Here is a 17,722-nt window from a genome sequence, read left to right as displayed (position 1 = left end):
TTCAAGATTTTTATTCTTCGTTAAATATATTTATCGTAGTAGAAACGATTCTTACAAAGTTTTCAAAAAGGATAACAAATTATAAAAATTATACTTATATCAAGAATAAATCATTACAAAAAGGGAAACAACTTTATATAATATGAAGAATTTACAATATTTGGTGTTGTGCGTGCCAATGCAAGCGTAGTTTTTAACGTTCTTCTATTTATTAGTCACTTACATTTTTAATACTGTAAATAAGTAATAATGATTTGATCGTTTGTAGTTTACATTTCACATTGTCTGCTCAAAACAATTAGCAATATAAAAAGCGATTGTGAAAAAAAAGACAATTTTGGCGGCAATTTATGTCTCGAACCATAGATAAAAAACGAAATAGATAAAAAATGAAGCAGATAAAAAATACGCTTGCAACGCTAATATCGATAACCGCTACGTGTAGTGTAGTCGCTTAGCTCGGGCTCTGCGTCACCTTGCGCAGCCGGTAGCCGCCGGTCCCGCGCACGGTGTACAGCACTACGATTGCGACTGCCACCACCGACATCCCGATGGCGTTTATGACAATCGCCTCTGTTGTCATCGAGGCGTATGTCTCGCTCCTGCGCACCGCATGCCCCGGGTTAGTATAGAAATTAAAATTTGTACTGAGGATACTCAAACCTGCTTATTAGAAGATCAAGTTCTTAAAGTTGATCTATTATAATTTTCGATTGTCTTAAATCTAATGAAAATAGGTAAACTACTAAACTTGGTTAATAGTTAGTTTGTATGTTTGGTAATGTTTGTTAGTAGGTATGGGTTTAAGCGTTAGTGTAATGCATACAAACAGTTCTTACGTGCTTTATGTTAGTAACAGTAATAAATTTGCTAAAGCATATGCTACATGCTTATAAAAATTAAAAGTCAATTTGCCTTACAATATTTTATTAACACATAATATTTATACTTAAGATGATAATATTAATAGCAAATATTTATTTTTAATGAAAAATTAAAGTAATCTAAGTCTTATTGATAAAAAAATATATTTTTGGTCTGATGCAGACCGAATCAATCGTATAATAGTAAAAGCCTCCATATTTGTACATACGTAGGTACTTTTCATCGTAATCTTAAAACGCCTTTCAAACTACTATCCCTAACAGAGCTTAACTATAATTTATTATTTTATTATAAAAGCTTACAAAAATAAACGCATATTTAATATAAGAAAAAAAAAAATAGAGTACTAGATGTAGTGTAATTGTATGTATATTTAATTGAAGCTATTTCTTTAGTATGTAAATTTAATGTCATTACAAAATATTATATGTACATTTTTTTTTCCCTATAATTATATCACCTCAGTTTTCAGTATTGTTTAGATGAAGTTACAAAAGTTAATAATTAAACTGTGTATTAATATATAGACACGCAGTGTTACCAAAATGCCGATTCAATTCAGTTACGTAGCTAGTCCTTAATATAAACTACGTTTCAAAATGTTATAGGAAAGGACTTTTTGTTTCATTGCAGTTAAACATAAAAGGGTTTCGAATTTCCCAATTTGGCAGGTTTCTCGAGAGTTCCATAGGGTAGCTACGCCCTAGATCTATTATTATATTTTTACAATTTTACAAATCAACTGAGGCTCTCATGTCACGGGAATCTGCTTTGAACTTATTCCTCGATACAATATACATGACGACTGCAAGTATGGCTATGATGGCAACACCGATAGCGTTGATGATCACTCCTTCGTCAGGCAGCCCGCTGTACCGTTCCGCACTGTGGATACGTACACATACAAGCAACTAACAAATAAAACATGCATATTTTCTAAAGACACAAATATAATGACAGACAAATATAATTGTAAAAAAGAACTTAAAATATGACAAAAATATTTCAGACGTAACAAATGGCATGATCATGCATAAATGATATTCACAGTTTCACAATAGACAGACATGAAATTGGTCTTTTTAAGATGAGACCTTCTTATGAAAAAAAAAGACATTTCGATGATAACTAATCATAAACAACAAATAACTGGTATATTATACCTGAGTTCTCCAATCGTAGCATTTCTGAAGTAAAATATACTTTGAGTATGAAAATATAGTCATGAAAGGGTAACGTTAAAGTTGCGTTAAGTTACTTGTCTTTGTCAAAATCTACACTATTCTTGTGTAAGGAGATCAAACATGTGGCTAGCAAATTTATCCTCAAGTTGGTACTAAATAGTATAAAACTAAATAATATCTATCTAATCGTAATAATTTAAAATGTACGTACCCAAGGGTAAAGAGAGCCTTCTCAGTAAGTCCAGTAAGACAAGCACATACTCCGAGAACAAATGTCAGAATACCAAAAGCAGCGTGAATTGGCACCAATGAAGCACGGAAGTTCGCAGTTCCCTTGTTACAGATCAATAGCAGGAGGAAGCTGAAGAAACCGACGACATACTGTGAATTTAAAACAAAATTTTACTAAACTTTGTCTACCGGTGTGAGTTTTAAACGGTATTCGAACTATAAAAGTAGATCGCATCCAATATCAAAGTTCGAGCGTTTGAATTCCTTTCGTATGAAAATGTATTGCGATCGGGACTAGCTTAAGAAGAACGAAATTAGGTATTGAAATGATATGTGCATTTTTATGGCCTTTTCAATAAAAAAATTATTATATTTACGGTAGGTACTACTATTTATACAAACCAATATTTAACAAGTTTAATAAACCTTAGTGGTTGGTTGGGTTAAATGGTTTCGGAAATAAGGATATAATTATTTAAGTTAAATTTTCTCAATATTTAAATATAAATAGCCGCACGTTTTCGTTTGTGTTCATTACTCCACTTTTAGGCGTAGCATGATATTTAGTAGTTATGAAGCTTCGCCGATAAACAGGTTTTGTAACGGTTTTAACATATTTTTAATCTCACCAGTAGATAGTTATATTGATCAATGCATTCAAACTAACAAAGTCTTTTACTTATTAGTGCAAGTTACTCAGTATAGTTTAGTAAACATTCATGATATTATTGCAACTCTTCAAATGTTTCATATCAAAATAGTTATTTAGTGCCTTACCTGGATTCCAAAGAGTCCCATAGCTACGAAGCCTATCCAGCTATGAAGTGAGTAGAAGTTGTTAATGCCTTTCTTGTTATGGAAATCGAGAACGGCGAGGAATCCGATAACTATGCAGGGGAACGCCAAAGCGTGGAATATCGCATGCAGCAATTTTACGTAGATTCGTCTGAAGCAACGGCAGATACGGTAGAGCAGGACCGCTGAAATAATAATAAGTATATTCATTATAAATAAGTTATTCTATATCATGTATGTATACAACACATAAATGTTTACGCCATACCTACTCATAAAGAACTACTTATTTTACCCTAACTAAAGGATATCATTTTACGTTTTTATGACACATAAGCTATGTGTCTGCCTTAGAGCGATTGGTCCTTCAGCTGACGATGAGCCGTGAAAATTAAAGCAAACAAACTCTCTTTCAGACTTTAAACAGTAAGGATACATAGACATAATTATTCGTGAGAAAACGTTATGCAAGTAATGTTCTAGCTTTTAAAAAGTTCGCGTTAAAAATATTATGATTACTTACAAAATCCGCTGAAAGTAATGAAACCGGCCACCATAAGTGTAGGATGCAGGTTGAACTGCTTTTCAGGGAGTTCGTCAGCCCAGGCATAGCCTTCTCTGTAGAAGAACGTCCAGAAGATGGTGAGCGCTGACACGCCAATGAGCAGAATCGTGGCCAGAGTGATAACGAGCGCATACTCGCACCACTCACAAGCGCCTCGCTCGTGCTCATCCGACTCGTACGAACGGCTGCGTTGTCTGTAACAAGTAAGCAAAACTAAATTAACTTACATTCAAAAAAATATTAATATGCGTAGACTTCAAACATATTACAGGAATAAAGACCTAGACTATACAATGTAGAAATTCGTGAGTATAAACTAGAATTTTGTTACCAGTCGGTACTTAATTACATTGATCGATAGCATAAACTTTTCATGTTTCACAGTTATCGAAAACGAATCACTGATATTAAACCTCAATATGTAATCATATGACCGCATTTTAGTAAGAACTAGTTACACACGTATAAAATAAATTGAGCGTATTCAATGTGAGCGTTGAAGCGAAATGTTGATTAAAGTATCAATTTTTTCAACTTCAAAAACTTCTAAATTTACTTCATGCTTAGTTGCAAGGCCTATGTTGTCAAAATATCACACTAACTAATGTTTGTTCGTTTACTTGTCAACAAATCAGGAAACCCGTTTAAATGGAAGCGGGATAACTGAAGCAGACGGAGGCTTGAAAGGAAACCGCAACGCCATTGATACTAAGTTCCACGAGATCACTTCTACTTCGTTGCTCATTTTATATTTTTGTTTTTGAATAATATGGGGTTTATACTTGGGACAAATATATGATATGATATTTTTACTTTTTTTTTGGATGCGAATCTAAAAATCATTTACGAATAAGAAATCATAATTCACTCAAAGCTCAACTAATAATTTATTCCTATTTGATTATTGTTGGTTAAGTGAAACTATTTTTGGAAACAGATTTTTTGGTGTCGATAAAAATACGTTTTATAATATTCTCCAAAAACATTTAGATTTTACAACAGTCATACCAAAATATTTACGGTAATGTACCGGTCAAGGCCTACAGAGGTGTCAAGTCTCATGAGATAGTCGGTGCGACATCGGATGCTCAAAGACGTCATGGAAAGCTGCGGTTATTGTATACAAAGTTTTATGAATAAGAAATATATTCATATTCACCGTTTATTTATTTGTAACCGAATGACATTACTAAAAAAAGTTATTGTAGGGATGGCTAAAAAACATTCAAAATATCACATTTCTATCAATTAGATACTATATGTACAAAATTATATGTATATTTTGTCCTATGGATTTCACTATAAATAATAGAAATCGTGAATACGGGGTGAACTTTAAACGAACATAGAAATAATTATACTTTACATAAATAAACGTATATTCGGCTAACGATACTGGCCTAAATCGTTATCTTTAATTACGATCTTGTGAAGTATAGGAATGATGCACATGTATAAGATTTGTTTAAAAAAAAAACAAGATTTTAAGAAAATTGTATCGAATACTTCGTATGTCGTATTTTATGTTCTAGAATAACGTGAATGACGCAATATCAGTATTTTTCAACATTTAATTATCTATTTAGTGTTGTTAAGCGACATGTACTTTTCCGTATAAACAGTACCATAGGTATACATAATACGTTACAATATACATCGAAAAAAATAATTAAATATACCAACAAGAAGCAAACTTCGATAACACGTACTCTCTACGTCTCTATCCCCTTATTACTAGTGAAAGTTTTGTAAAATAAGATACTTACGATACGAAACTTGGAAATTATATAAGGTTTATTTACAAATGCAAATAGTAAATATCATTCAATTTAATTGTCTTAATATTATTATGATCTATAAGCGGTTCCGCTAGAAATGACTTCCTACTATACCATTGAATTTATACACTTTTTATTTCCTCCATTTTAAAAACCTCTAAGAAGACATGAAAATCAATAATGGGAGCTTATGTTAATAGTTGTATATTATGAAATACATTAAAACACCAAATGTAATTAAAAAAATAATGTAGAGCTCTTTCAACACTTTCCACTAGGACTTTAAATACTAGCGTAGCTTTTTATATTAACACTCACTTCAACCTATAGATTCGCAACTTTTGTCTTTGAATCGTCATGTTTTAATCATCATTAAATGGTATTTAACTCGTGTTGTGTATGTGGTATGACCATGGTAGGTATATAGCGGTCAATTTGACACGGCCGAGCAATTTGATCGAAGTCGTGATAGGTTGGTTGTTTTGTGAAAGTGGAGCTAAGATGGGACAGTGTCTCCTGACGTGACGATTTATTTTATAGCATTTGTCTTTCGTTTGGTTTATAGAATGCCACGACATACGTGTAATTAGTTATTTTTGTAAAGCGTATAGTTAAAGTTTGTTTTTTTTTTTTAATTTGTAACAAAGAACTCTTGTAGATTGTTTCAATAATAGAGTTCTTTTTGCGTGAAGTGTTTCTGTCTTTTATTACTAACGATAAAATAACAAAGTTTAATGCTTCGTTTAACGTATATTTACTTTACGGTTAAAGGTTTAGGTTTTTTTATACCCCCGATATAAAGGTCGGAGTCTGTATCTACTGTTCTATTTCATGCCTACTATCAATCGCTGACACTTCCTATTTAATACTGATTTCTTTCATTCTTTTCTCTCATACTTAGGGTGGATTCCCTCTATTAGTAGTGCCTTACTTTAATTTTAAAGGTTTAGGTTAGGGTTAAACTGTGTGGCTACGGCAATAAAGAATATAGCCACCCCCTCTCTTCCCGTGGGTGTCGTATGAGGCGACTAAGGGATAACACAGTTCCACTATCACCGTGGAACTTATAAAGCCGACCGATGGCGTGATAACTATCCAACTGCTGACTTTGAAATACACAGTCCGAAAACGGGTGACTCTTCGGTGCGACAAGCCAGCCCCACGGTCACAAACCCGCCTGCCCAGCGTGACGACTGTGGGCAACACACATGAGTTTGTTTGTTTTTTTAATATACTATTATTTTCATTTTGTTTTTATTATTTATGTATAGACTCATTTAAATATGCATAGACTTTGACTAGCCCGTTGGCGCAGTTTGTAGTGCCTTCTGCTTCTGCTCCGGGGGTTGTGGGTTCGATTCCCACCTGCGTCTGGGTGTGTTATTTGTATTTGTTTCCTTATATATGTATTATTTCTATGTATATTCATAAAAAAAATATTCAGTCATATCACCCGGTTTTCACCTATAATGCAAGCATTAAGTTGCCTACCGTAGAACAGACCGTGTATGTTATGATATTTAATTATATTTAAAACATTTTTAATTTTGAGAATGATGCCATTTAGTTTATTAATTAAACAATAAATGATAAGTAGATAAATACATATTTTGTTGTTAAAACAAGCAAACCGTCTTCTTCCGTCAATAATTCAGCATTTATTTTTTTGATTTTTTTAACTGTATAAAACATTAAATTTGGTTCACTAAAGTAATGTTGACAATCTTATCTACTGTATCTCTCTATTCATACTCGTAAGATATATTTTTTATGAAAAGCTTTTTAATAGTTTTAAAGGCAATTGTAGACGAAGGAAACGTCAGCTTTCAAATGTTAGTGAGATTTTCTCGTGCATAAAAAAGCGGCGAAACGAGTTGTATCATCTAGCTGTTCTACTTAAACGGTTGCATTGAAGAGAGGAGAAATGTGGCGTAGGGTCTCGAGGGCGGATGCAGGGGGAGGGGGGGAGAACAGCGGTCAACGACCTCTCCGTCCATGGTACTCCTGGCCTACATGAGACATTTGTCACTACCAATACGTCCATATGTCTAACGTATATATAACTACTAGGATAGAACATAAAACAATGTATCGTTATAAATATAATCACCTGAATCCATAGGTTATGCATTCAGACTGTAACATCCCACTGCTGAGCATAGGACTCTTTCTCCGTTTAGGAGAAGGATTAGAGCTAATCCGCCACGCCATTCCACTACGGATTGGCGGAAGTAAGGCATAGTAATATAAATATAATAATCATTCGAAAGTATTGCAGTCCTTTAGGTTTTAATATACAACACAATTGAAATTTAATACCTGCCGTAGAACAAAACGTTTATGTTTCGTAATATTAACTTCAACAAATTAAACTCGAACTTGCAACGAAGCTTTTAAAAAGTTTTAAGTCAAATGCTTTCACAAATATCCGAATAAAGCCGTCAAAAGGCGTCCCTAAGATTGCATAACAATCTTAAGAAGAACCGTTAAATTAACCACATTCATTTGAAAACTTCTCAGAACTTACCAGTGAGGCGGAGTACCCGACGTAATGACCACACAAATGAACGAGACCCCAACAAACGAAGATTGGTATAACAAGTAAGCTTTATACCGCTTGATTCAAGATCTATTTTCAAGTATTACTCGTAATAAAGACGTTTCAAGATATCAGGTTACATAATTCAATGATAAAAAAATTAAGTAATTTTGAAACCATCGAAATTACGTGATAATAAAATTAATGGTATCCATTTAAAAAATTAATTAAAAAAAAACAGTAAGAATAATGAAATTACTTGACTGAAATGGATAGTTAAGTATTTAACTATTTACTGACCTATAAAAAGATTATTACTAACGTTTAAATTAAAATATTAGTAACCAATTACTACATAAGTATGTATGACGAAACAAACAAGTAATAAAGCACGACTCTTCTTTGAAGTTGTACATTATTATGAATGAATATTATGATTAACAAATTTCGTTCCAGATACACGTGTTTCAAAAGACACGCCACACATGTCCTTGTTTGACAATTTGTTAGTTGCCGTTTATTACCTATATATATATAGTTTATATATATAAATGAATGTTTGTCTGTATGTCTTTTATAGAATCGTAAACTATGCATTTTACCATGGCATGATCTTCAGCAAAGTGTTGTGCATGAGCCCAAAAAGGATTCTAAGTTGATACGACCAAAAAATAAATAAAAAAAGCGCAGAAACGCACGCAAGGGACAGCTAGTAACATATAAAACAAATCCCTTAAAGTCCCTTAATTATAATAGAATATAATTTTACTTATTTTATATTATAACACAATACGCAGAACTAAAATATTTTTAAATAAACGAAAAAGTCGTAACTGTGAAGGTAGGACGGACATCCGGAGATTCCGTTTGAAAAGAAAAGAATTAAGGATCGTCTACACATGCACTATTGAACTAAGATATTATGTCAAACTTTGTATGAAAGGTACCTTCACTCACTGAAGTTAAAAGGTATCTATGCAAAATTAATCCATTCATTAAATGTTTCTTTAGTCAAACGTAATTGTTGCACTATTCTTAAATTTTATATATTTCTGTTTTTGTTTCTGTTAATCTGCTTGTATGAACAAACAAATGAAACAATAAAAAATATTTGATTAATTTACGACACTTACAACTTTTACGCCTTTTTATAATCTATTGCGTTATCAGAGACAAGTACCTACATAATTATAAAACATGGGTATATAAAACAAAGTGATACAAAATATCAATAATTGTGTTTGCTCGCAAACGAAAAAAAAACCGACTTCAATTACATCGACAAGTAATACAACGTAGATCGACGAAAAAATAGTCAAGCAACTACGCGTTATCAAAGATTACTCAAAAAGTAGTTATCAGATCTCGATAAAATTTATATGTCACCACATGATAAACATCAGCTTTCGACTAAATTAAAAATTATCAAAATCGGTACACCCAGTAAAAAGTTATTACGGATTTTTGAGAGTTTCCCTCGATTCCTCTGGGATGCCATCATCAGATCCTGGTTTCCTTATCACGGTACCAAACTAGGGATATCCTCTTTCCATCAAAAAAAGAATTATCAAAATCGATACATCCAGTAGAAAGTTATGCGGTATAATACAACGTAGGTCGACGAAAAAAGCGTCAAGTAAAAACACATTATTAGATATAACTCGAAAAGTAGTTGTTAGATCTCAAATAAATTTAAATGGGACCAATTGGCACACACCACCTTTCGATTAAAACAAAATTCGTCGAAATCGGTCCACCCGGTCAAAAGTTCTGATGTAACATACATAAAAAAAAAAAAAAAAAAAAAAAAAAAAAATACAGTCGAATTGAGAACCTCCTCCTTTTTTGGAAGTCGGTTAAAAATAGTAAAAGTTATAAGCTTAAATCTTTGCAATTGTTTTCTCTATTTTCCTCAAAATTAAAGTTAAAAATTTATGTTAATTTTCCGTTTATATTAAACAAAACGTCGAAAGAGAATAATCGCTGTCTAGTGATGTACCTTAGAAAACGTTTACCTTAAACACTTTACTACAAAGGATCTGAACAACTCTCTAGGACTCGGGTCTATACCAAAGACAGTTTTACCATAAAGATTTAGATAATGAATAATTTGTAATTATTATTATACTGTATTTTTTGTTATAATTACCGTTATTACTTGTTATCTAACACTAACATTTCCTAAAAACTTTTGTAATATAAAAATAAATAAATACAGATGGGTAAAACGTGAGTGTTTAATTTCCTGTACATCGCATCGGAATTCCGGGCTGATAGTATATAAATTTAAATTAAAACCTAAAATAAAAAGCGATATAAAATTATCTAAAGAACTATATTTACGGATTAAATGCTTATTTCCTTTCGTAAATTTAAAAACTCAAATCCAAATCAATACGTAGTATATTTTAAAGCTTTTTTTTAATATTTTGGATAAAATATTTTAACGTAAACACGTGCATAGAATAAAATAAGAAAATACATAATATACTTATAAAGAAGGCTATTCCTGTCATAATAAACTAAAGTAAATGTAGCGAAGAGTTTAATCTCGTCTACTCTGGGATTAACTCCGTCTCACTTAAGATGGCTCATCGCCAAGTGCCATTGTCATTAATTGTTCAACTGCCACTGGGTGGACTGCGTCTAGTGTGTCTTTCGAAATGATTACACCAAGACCTATAAATCGATCTAAGAATTTATTGATGTCTAAAATTATATCAATTAGTAAAAACATAACATTTCAAATTACTACATACAATAATACTTGTTCAACATGTTCTGTAATCGAATAATTTTTATAAAGTTGAAATTTACAAAAAGTTAAAGAATGAAATTACTGTAAGGAATAAAAGTATTGTTTTGAAATGAAATATTATAATAATATGTCGTTTGTCGCTTTCAGATAAAACACACCCTTATTAAGAATTAATATCCGATTCTACATGGCACTTATCCATCATTATCCTTAGGTGTTCTTTGTGAGCTTTGTAGCAAAAATGTAGTATATCTACCAGGAAGGGAAAAGGAGCGGCTTACTTTATGATTTAACCTTTTTTGGTACAAATCTTTAATAAAAAGGCCACCCAACCCAAATACCAAGTTTGTTGTCGGACTGGAAACTTCAATTCGCGTTTGAATAACTAATAAAAGAAACTTAATATATTTTTTAAATAAATGAAACATAAAACACATTAAAATATTCAGGAAAACAAATTACTTAGCTAATAAATTTATTAAAATTATTTTATACTTTTATTATATTATGTTATCCAATTTCATATACCGTCTGCATTCCGGTTCTGATAAAATTGCATATAATTATTGTAAATGTATTATTAAAAGTCGACATAAATGTCATCAAGTCCCGTCCCGTCATACTTGTCGTAGTAACTTGTACGAGCAATCTTTTTAGGGTACGTTATTGGATTTTTTTTTTATTATAAACAATATCCCCATTTATCTCTTTAACCTTATAGCGGAGGTAAATTGATTTGTTTCCGTATAAACACAATTTATCATTGGTCATAATTGTTACAGATGTGCCATCACTAGTTACATAATACATGAAAATGTGATTTTAAAATGTAATCTGCTTTTAAATGTAACGAAATAAAAAAAATGTATGAAGGCGTAACAAATATCACACGAGAGGCGTTATTACAAATCCAGAACTTAATGTTATTTTTACGAAATAAATAAATAGATTACACCAATAATAAACATTGTGATACGGAACTCTATATGCTTATCTCGTACTCGCCAAGCCGGTTTTTGTATTGCTTTGAAGGTCTTAAAAATAATTATTTTTCTTTATGTTTGTTCTTTTCACGTTCACAATATAAAGTTGAAGTAATTTTATTACATTATCATTGTAAAGTATTTTGGAGCAAAAACGAAAACATTTAATTCTATTATCTTCACTTCCCCAACTTGAAGCGTCTTTTCGTGTCTTTTCGTGACACAAGTTTGAAGAAAACGACGATAAAGGAGTACTAAACAAAAGTTTTATCCGGCGGTTTTTTTTCGCAAATGCGTCCCATTTACAGTAGTTCTTGAGATGAAAACATCAAGGGAATGTAGGTTTAGGCGAAATTTTTTTTATTTCAACTAAGACGCCAAAAAGACATTGCTTTCTTTATTTTGTTATTCAATTTATTTTGTACACTAAAAATATAAAAAAGTATCTTAAGATTAAGATATATTTTGAAATAATTTCGAGAATTATTTTTGCCTTACATAAAGACATAAATGCTTAGATAATCTTCATATAATATTCTTGATTTCATCATATGAAAATACCACTTTTATAGTGATTAAAATATATAAAACGACCTAATTCTACTCTATTCCGTTAAATAAGTACCTACTTATAAGGCGAATATTTGTATTATTACATTTATTATGTTGTTCTCATGTAAGTGAATTTTCTTTTTGAGAATAAATTATTTAAACCTATATGAAACAAAAACAAGAAATCGATGAAAAGTAATTTTACTTCACAACTCTCAACTGTGTGTCTCTCAATCGGTGAAAACATAAAGACAAGCTGTTAATACTGTAATCAGGTTATTCTCACGTCGCGTGTTTGCAACTGCTGCAATTTATACATGAAAGCTGTCGCTGCGAGACACGTCCTTTTGAAGCTTGAAAGTATAACAACTCACTTGCGACTGCCGACGACAGGTATTTACTTGAGGAGCGTTATATAAAGATTTTCCTTATCCGTCGCTAGTAAATAGGGAAATTGTTTACCGCACATCTGTGATCTTGTATACATACAATACCTTGCTTGTGAATCTTTATATTCATAAAAAATGTATGTCAATTTCTTGTAGTTCTATAAAAATATTTCAATTAAGTAGTGAATACAAAATGCTTTATCAAATTAGTAGAGCTGTTTACACGAACTTGTTTGAACTTCATTGACAAAACTCTCAATCAATAAAAATATGTTAATGTATGCCATTCATGAAATTGTACAAAATGGAATATAGCTTCTTATGTAGTGTTTATCGCAAACTTAATAAAGATGTTAATGATACAAAAAAAGAACCATGGTCTACCGCACAAAGCGCGTCCGTTCAGCTTAATGAGGAAGTGTTCTAGAAAAACTACACTACAATTATTGTTACGTCACGTCACCACTTTATGTGAAATATAATTTGAACTGGTTGCATGGGCGCTTTGCGTACTGCACTACACATTTTGCAATGTTGGGTAACAATTCTCATTATGAATACATTTGCATACAGCGCAAACGGTGAGATAGTACGCAATTTAAATATAAATAGGTAGTTTATCGTAACATATTTTGAGTATTACTTATTTACAGAGCTGGGCATTAACTCGTTAATCCGTTAACAGTTAATTAACGAAGTTAACACTTCGAGTAACGGATTAACTTTTAAGCTAACTTATAAAATGGTTAACGGACCCGTTAACAGTTAACCCAAAGAAGTACGCACCGCGCGCGGCGGGAAAAACAGGTTTCGACAAGTTTGGTCGAGCGCGCCGGCACTTGCAGCGCGGAGCGCGTGCCGCGGTGTGAGTGAAACAAATATAGCTTAGGTGTGGCGCGTGCGAGCGGGAAAACTGCACTGTATGAAATTCATTTCACATTGTTTTTGTTTTGGTTTCCTTACTTATTATCGGCGGTTACGGTCAAGAGCTAACGAGTGTTTGTTTTGTTTTCTTGTCTTTTCCTGATAAATTGCGAATTTATATGAGCAGTGCAGTTGGTGTGGTGTAAGTTTATAAATAAAGTGTGTGATCATTAAAAAAATATCATGGATTCAGATTCCAGTGAGACTGAAGAAAATCCATGGCCACATTTGAGTGAGTATGTTGATTTTGTATCCAAATCGGGACAACAAATACTCTTTGTGTGTAAAAGATGCTTGCCTAAAGAAACAAAAATAAAAGTTCATGCATCGAGCCTCAACAATTTAAAACAACACATGAGGAGAGTTCACGAGTCCCAACACATACGGTTTGAAGAGATTATCAGGGCGGGATCTAATCGGGGCAAGCCTAAAAGGAAAATCGTTGAAGCTGAAAATTAAAATGACGATGATAGCGCTGCAAGTACCAGTAATCCAGGTAAAAAAATACGTCAGAGGAGCATTGGAGAATCTTTCGGTATTGCATCTACCGGTAGTGGTGTACCTCAAACCAAAGTGGACAAATGTATAGTAAACTTTTTTATTTCTAACATGATTCCGTTACATGTTGTCGAAAGCGAAACGGGAAGTAAAGTAGAAGAGGCTTTACGACAAGAAGTGCGGGTAATTTTTTTTTCTGAATTAATCCGCCAAGAAACTGCTCTGTAGGGCGGAATTTTGTATGGAATAATTGTTTATTTTTCTAAATAATTTTTAGGAAAACTCCAAGGACAGTGTTAGTGGCGGAGGAAGTAATGGAGGGAGTAGTGATAACGAGGAAGACTTTTTTAAGTCGGTAACTACCCAGTGCAAGGAAAGGCCAACGAGGCAGAACTCTTTGAAGACAAAAGCTCAAAAGCATAGTCAAAATGTGGCTAGATACACCATCCAAGGACTCACTTGACGACGCTGCATTCTTTGGAGACCAGATTTTGATTAATCTTTTCATCAAATATAACACGGCAATACCTTCAAGCGCAGCAGTTGAACGTCTTTTTTCAACGGGAAAAGATATTTTAGCACCGAAAAGAGCATCTCTTTCTGATGAAAATTTTAATATGTTGATGTTCATGAAAGGGAACATGCACATAGTGCCGGAGAGCTAAATTTAGTTGAAAAAATACGTTCAACTGCAAATACAGAATGCAAATTTAGTTAAATCAATCAATTGATTTAATTAAATTTGCATTCTGTATTTTATTGTTTTATAAAAATAATTAATAAATAAAAAATAAAATAAAGTTTATTTCTTTAACTAGAGCTTACAATAATATTTTACATACGAGGGAGAACTTCCATTAAGCAAATTAAAAAATTTGATTTATACTTCATTCTTTATCGGTATTAAATAATCAGCAATTAATATAATGCTTCTTTAGTCATACGTTAACGATTAACGATTAACTTTAACTTGCGTTAAATCTTCTAAAATGTAGCGTTTTAACGTTTAACGAAACTAATTTTTGTATTAGCGGAATAGCGATTAACGAAGCTAACCATTTGATTAACGGTGCCCAGCTTTGCTTATTTATGCTTTCATAAATAAATAATTTATGGTCTTATTATGTGGACTATTTTATACTAGACTGAAAATAATAGATACAGATTATAATTATAATATGATGTTGATATAAATAAAAATATATAATCTAAAATCAAGTCAGTTTAAATACCATAAGCCTTTTATAATGTAATTTACACTGAAAAAAATATTATTATAGGAATTTTATCTCGACTGAATGTACCTTTAATATGATTAATGTATTTTTAATGTAAATTGGAAATGTAAGATTTTATGAAAAAATTCAATTAGCAGACTCTCCGTGAGCTTTGAAGGGTTCTCACCGACTACATAATAAACTGGTTCTACTTGCATGATACATATTATTACAGTTTTTATTGGATTTCCATAAACAAAGTTCGTCCATTTGTCAAAAAGTTCCGCAACAATGCATTTGTTTATTGCAACCGTAATAGGCGCTTGAAATTTTCACAGAACATGAATTGCTTTAGCTCATGTAGTGACAAATAATAAAAGTAAACTAATCTTTAAAATAGAAGACTCAATTTTAAAATATCTGTAAATATCTACGTCTGTATCAGTAGAGAACGTTTATTTTAGTCCAAGTCATACCAACTTGACAAAAATCTAAACTTTCTCTCGTGTGTACATTTTCACCAATGACTATAGATAACTTCTTTGTACTAAAAATGCTTACATATTTACATACATACGTACAAAGATGTAACGGTTATATCTACTTTTCAATCATTGACTGTCATATGAATACTAAAGAAAAATACTGAAGATTGCTTATTGCCTACTTATTAATGTTACTTTATTATACATATGTAATTTATTATTATTAATATTTATAATTCAGAATGCTGTTACTCGAGGCTATGGCACTAGAAACAGTACCGAAATATCGGAAACTCAAAATAACGAATAATAAAATACTAAATATAATATAATAAATTGTAGTGTCAGTGATCATGAAAGTATAAAAACTTACACTAAACACATTTTTTATTTATACTGGATACACACACCTAAATTAATAAGCATGTACTAAAAACGTAAAAGTAAAACGAGGCAAAGTAGAACAAAATATATATTGGTAGTCCTTTTGTACCCCTTCGAAATTTACGTTATAGAGTTTTATCGCACTCTCGAACGATCGTTAATTCTTGTCACGTATGTACGTTGGTGTAAAGAGTACACAATAACCATGTAGAGTACACACTCGTCAATTTTTTAGGTCACGATTTTTGTTACCACTAAAAGACTAAATTGAAGTAAACGTTGAAAATGTAAGTGGTATTTTCATAAATAAGTAGTGACTTAATACAAGTAGAAGGTGTATGTAATATAATCAACAATTTTTAGTGATTAAGTTTATATTAAGTAATAGAAAGTTAGTGATACGGTAATTTATTTCTATTTATTCTGATATCTTAACAGTTATTATTCCCATGAGCCGTACCGTCGTGTACGATTTTCGTACAGAATGACAAAAAAACAGTGTTTTAGATTTATAAAATGTTAAGTAGTATCACTAAAATGCTTAAACTAACCATCAAACTCTTCGATTTTTAATATTCACTTCAGCCTATCGCAGTCCACTGTTGAACATAGGCCTCTCCAAGTTCACGCTAAAAACGCCGTGAACTGATGTGTTTTGCCCATAGTCTCCTCGCTAGGCAGGCGGATTGGATTTGCCGCACCGAAGACGCTGTTGCCGGTCTTCGGCCTGTGTATTTCAAAGCCAGCAGCTAGATGGTTATCCCACCATCGGTCGACTTTTTAAGTTCCAAGGTGATAGTGGAACTGTGCTATCCCTTAGCCACCTCTTACGACACCCACGGGAAGAGAGTGGGTGGCTATATTCTTTTCTGCCGTAACCACACAGCAGCGGTTTTTAATATTATGTAAAAATTATTGAACTAAAAGTATACATAACATATAATTTCACTAAACATATCGTTATGTTTCACTTGAGTTGACTTACCTTAATTAAATGGAATTATCGGCTTTATATGAAACATAAAGAACCGGATAAAGATACAATGACTCAAATTGCAGACCCCTATTCTATAATTATAAGCTTCATTGATCTCTGACCCTTGCAATTGGATTTAATAAGTCACTTCTGATTGCAAAAACGACAAAACTGGGTAGGAAAGAGTTAAAAAATATTATCATACAACGTTGAAATTTAAAATGCTATTATAACATTAGTTACTCAAGAAAACGTTAAGAAATATTGAAAAAAATCACGTGCAAGCAAGCTTAACGATAATATCTGTGCGATTATAATGTGTTACTACAGATGTACAAAGATAATTCAAATGTAAATACATTTTAAAATTACTTAATCGTTGCATAAAATTTTCATATAAATGGCGTATTCTTTTAGTCATACATATATGAATAATATCATTCAGTCTCACTCACACGTTGCGATTTGGTATCGGTCAACAAAAATGAAAGTTTTTGGTTTTCCTCATATTACATCGACAATAAAATTACAACTATAAAATGATCAATATATACATTACGTGATTTTTATGTTCAATTG

General features: G+C 32.0%; 1 protein-coding gene across 1 annotated transcript in view; it reads right to left on the bottom strand.

Annotated features, from left to right (window-relative positions):
* Nucleotides 1–1,000: 1,000 nt before the first annotated feature.
* LOC123653483 (plasma membrane ascorbate-dependent reductase CYBRD1-like) overlaps nt 1,001–17,722 on the bottom strand; it is a 56,990-nt gene continuing 40,268 nt past the window's right edge. The window contains exons 3-6 of the mRNA XM_045589479.1: nt 3,619–3,832; nt 3,078–3,280; nt 2,281–2,450; nt 1,001–1,770 (exon numbers count right to left, since the gene is read on the bottom strand). Coding sequence (XP_045445435.1) covers nt 1,617–1,770; nt 2,281–2,450; nt 3,078–3,280; nt 3,619–3,832 — 741 coding nt within the window. The 3' untranslated portion in view covers nt 1,001–1,616. The remainder of the gene's footprint in view (nt 1,771–2,280; nt 2,451–3,077; nt 3,281–3,618; nt 3,833–17,722) is intronic.

Source organism: Melitaea cinxia, chromosome 5, assembly GCF_905220565.1.
Source record: "Melitaea cinxia chromosome 5, ilMelCinx1.1, whole genome shotgun sequence".
Lineage (NCBI taxonomy): Eukaryota > Metazoa > Arthropoda > Insecta > Lepidoptera > Nymphalidae > Melitaea > Melitaea cinxia.
Note: the sequence above shows the minus strand (reverse complement) of the source record. Positions and strands in the feature narration are given on the sequence as shown.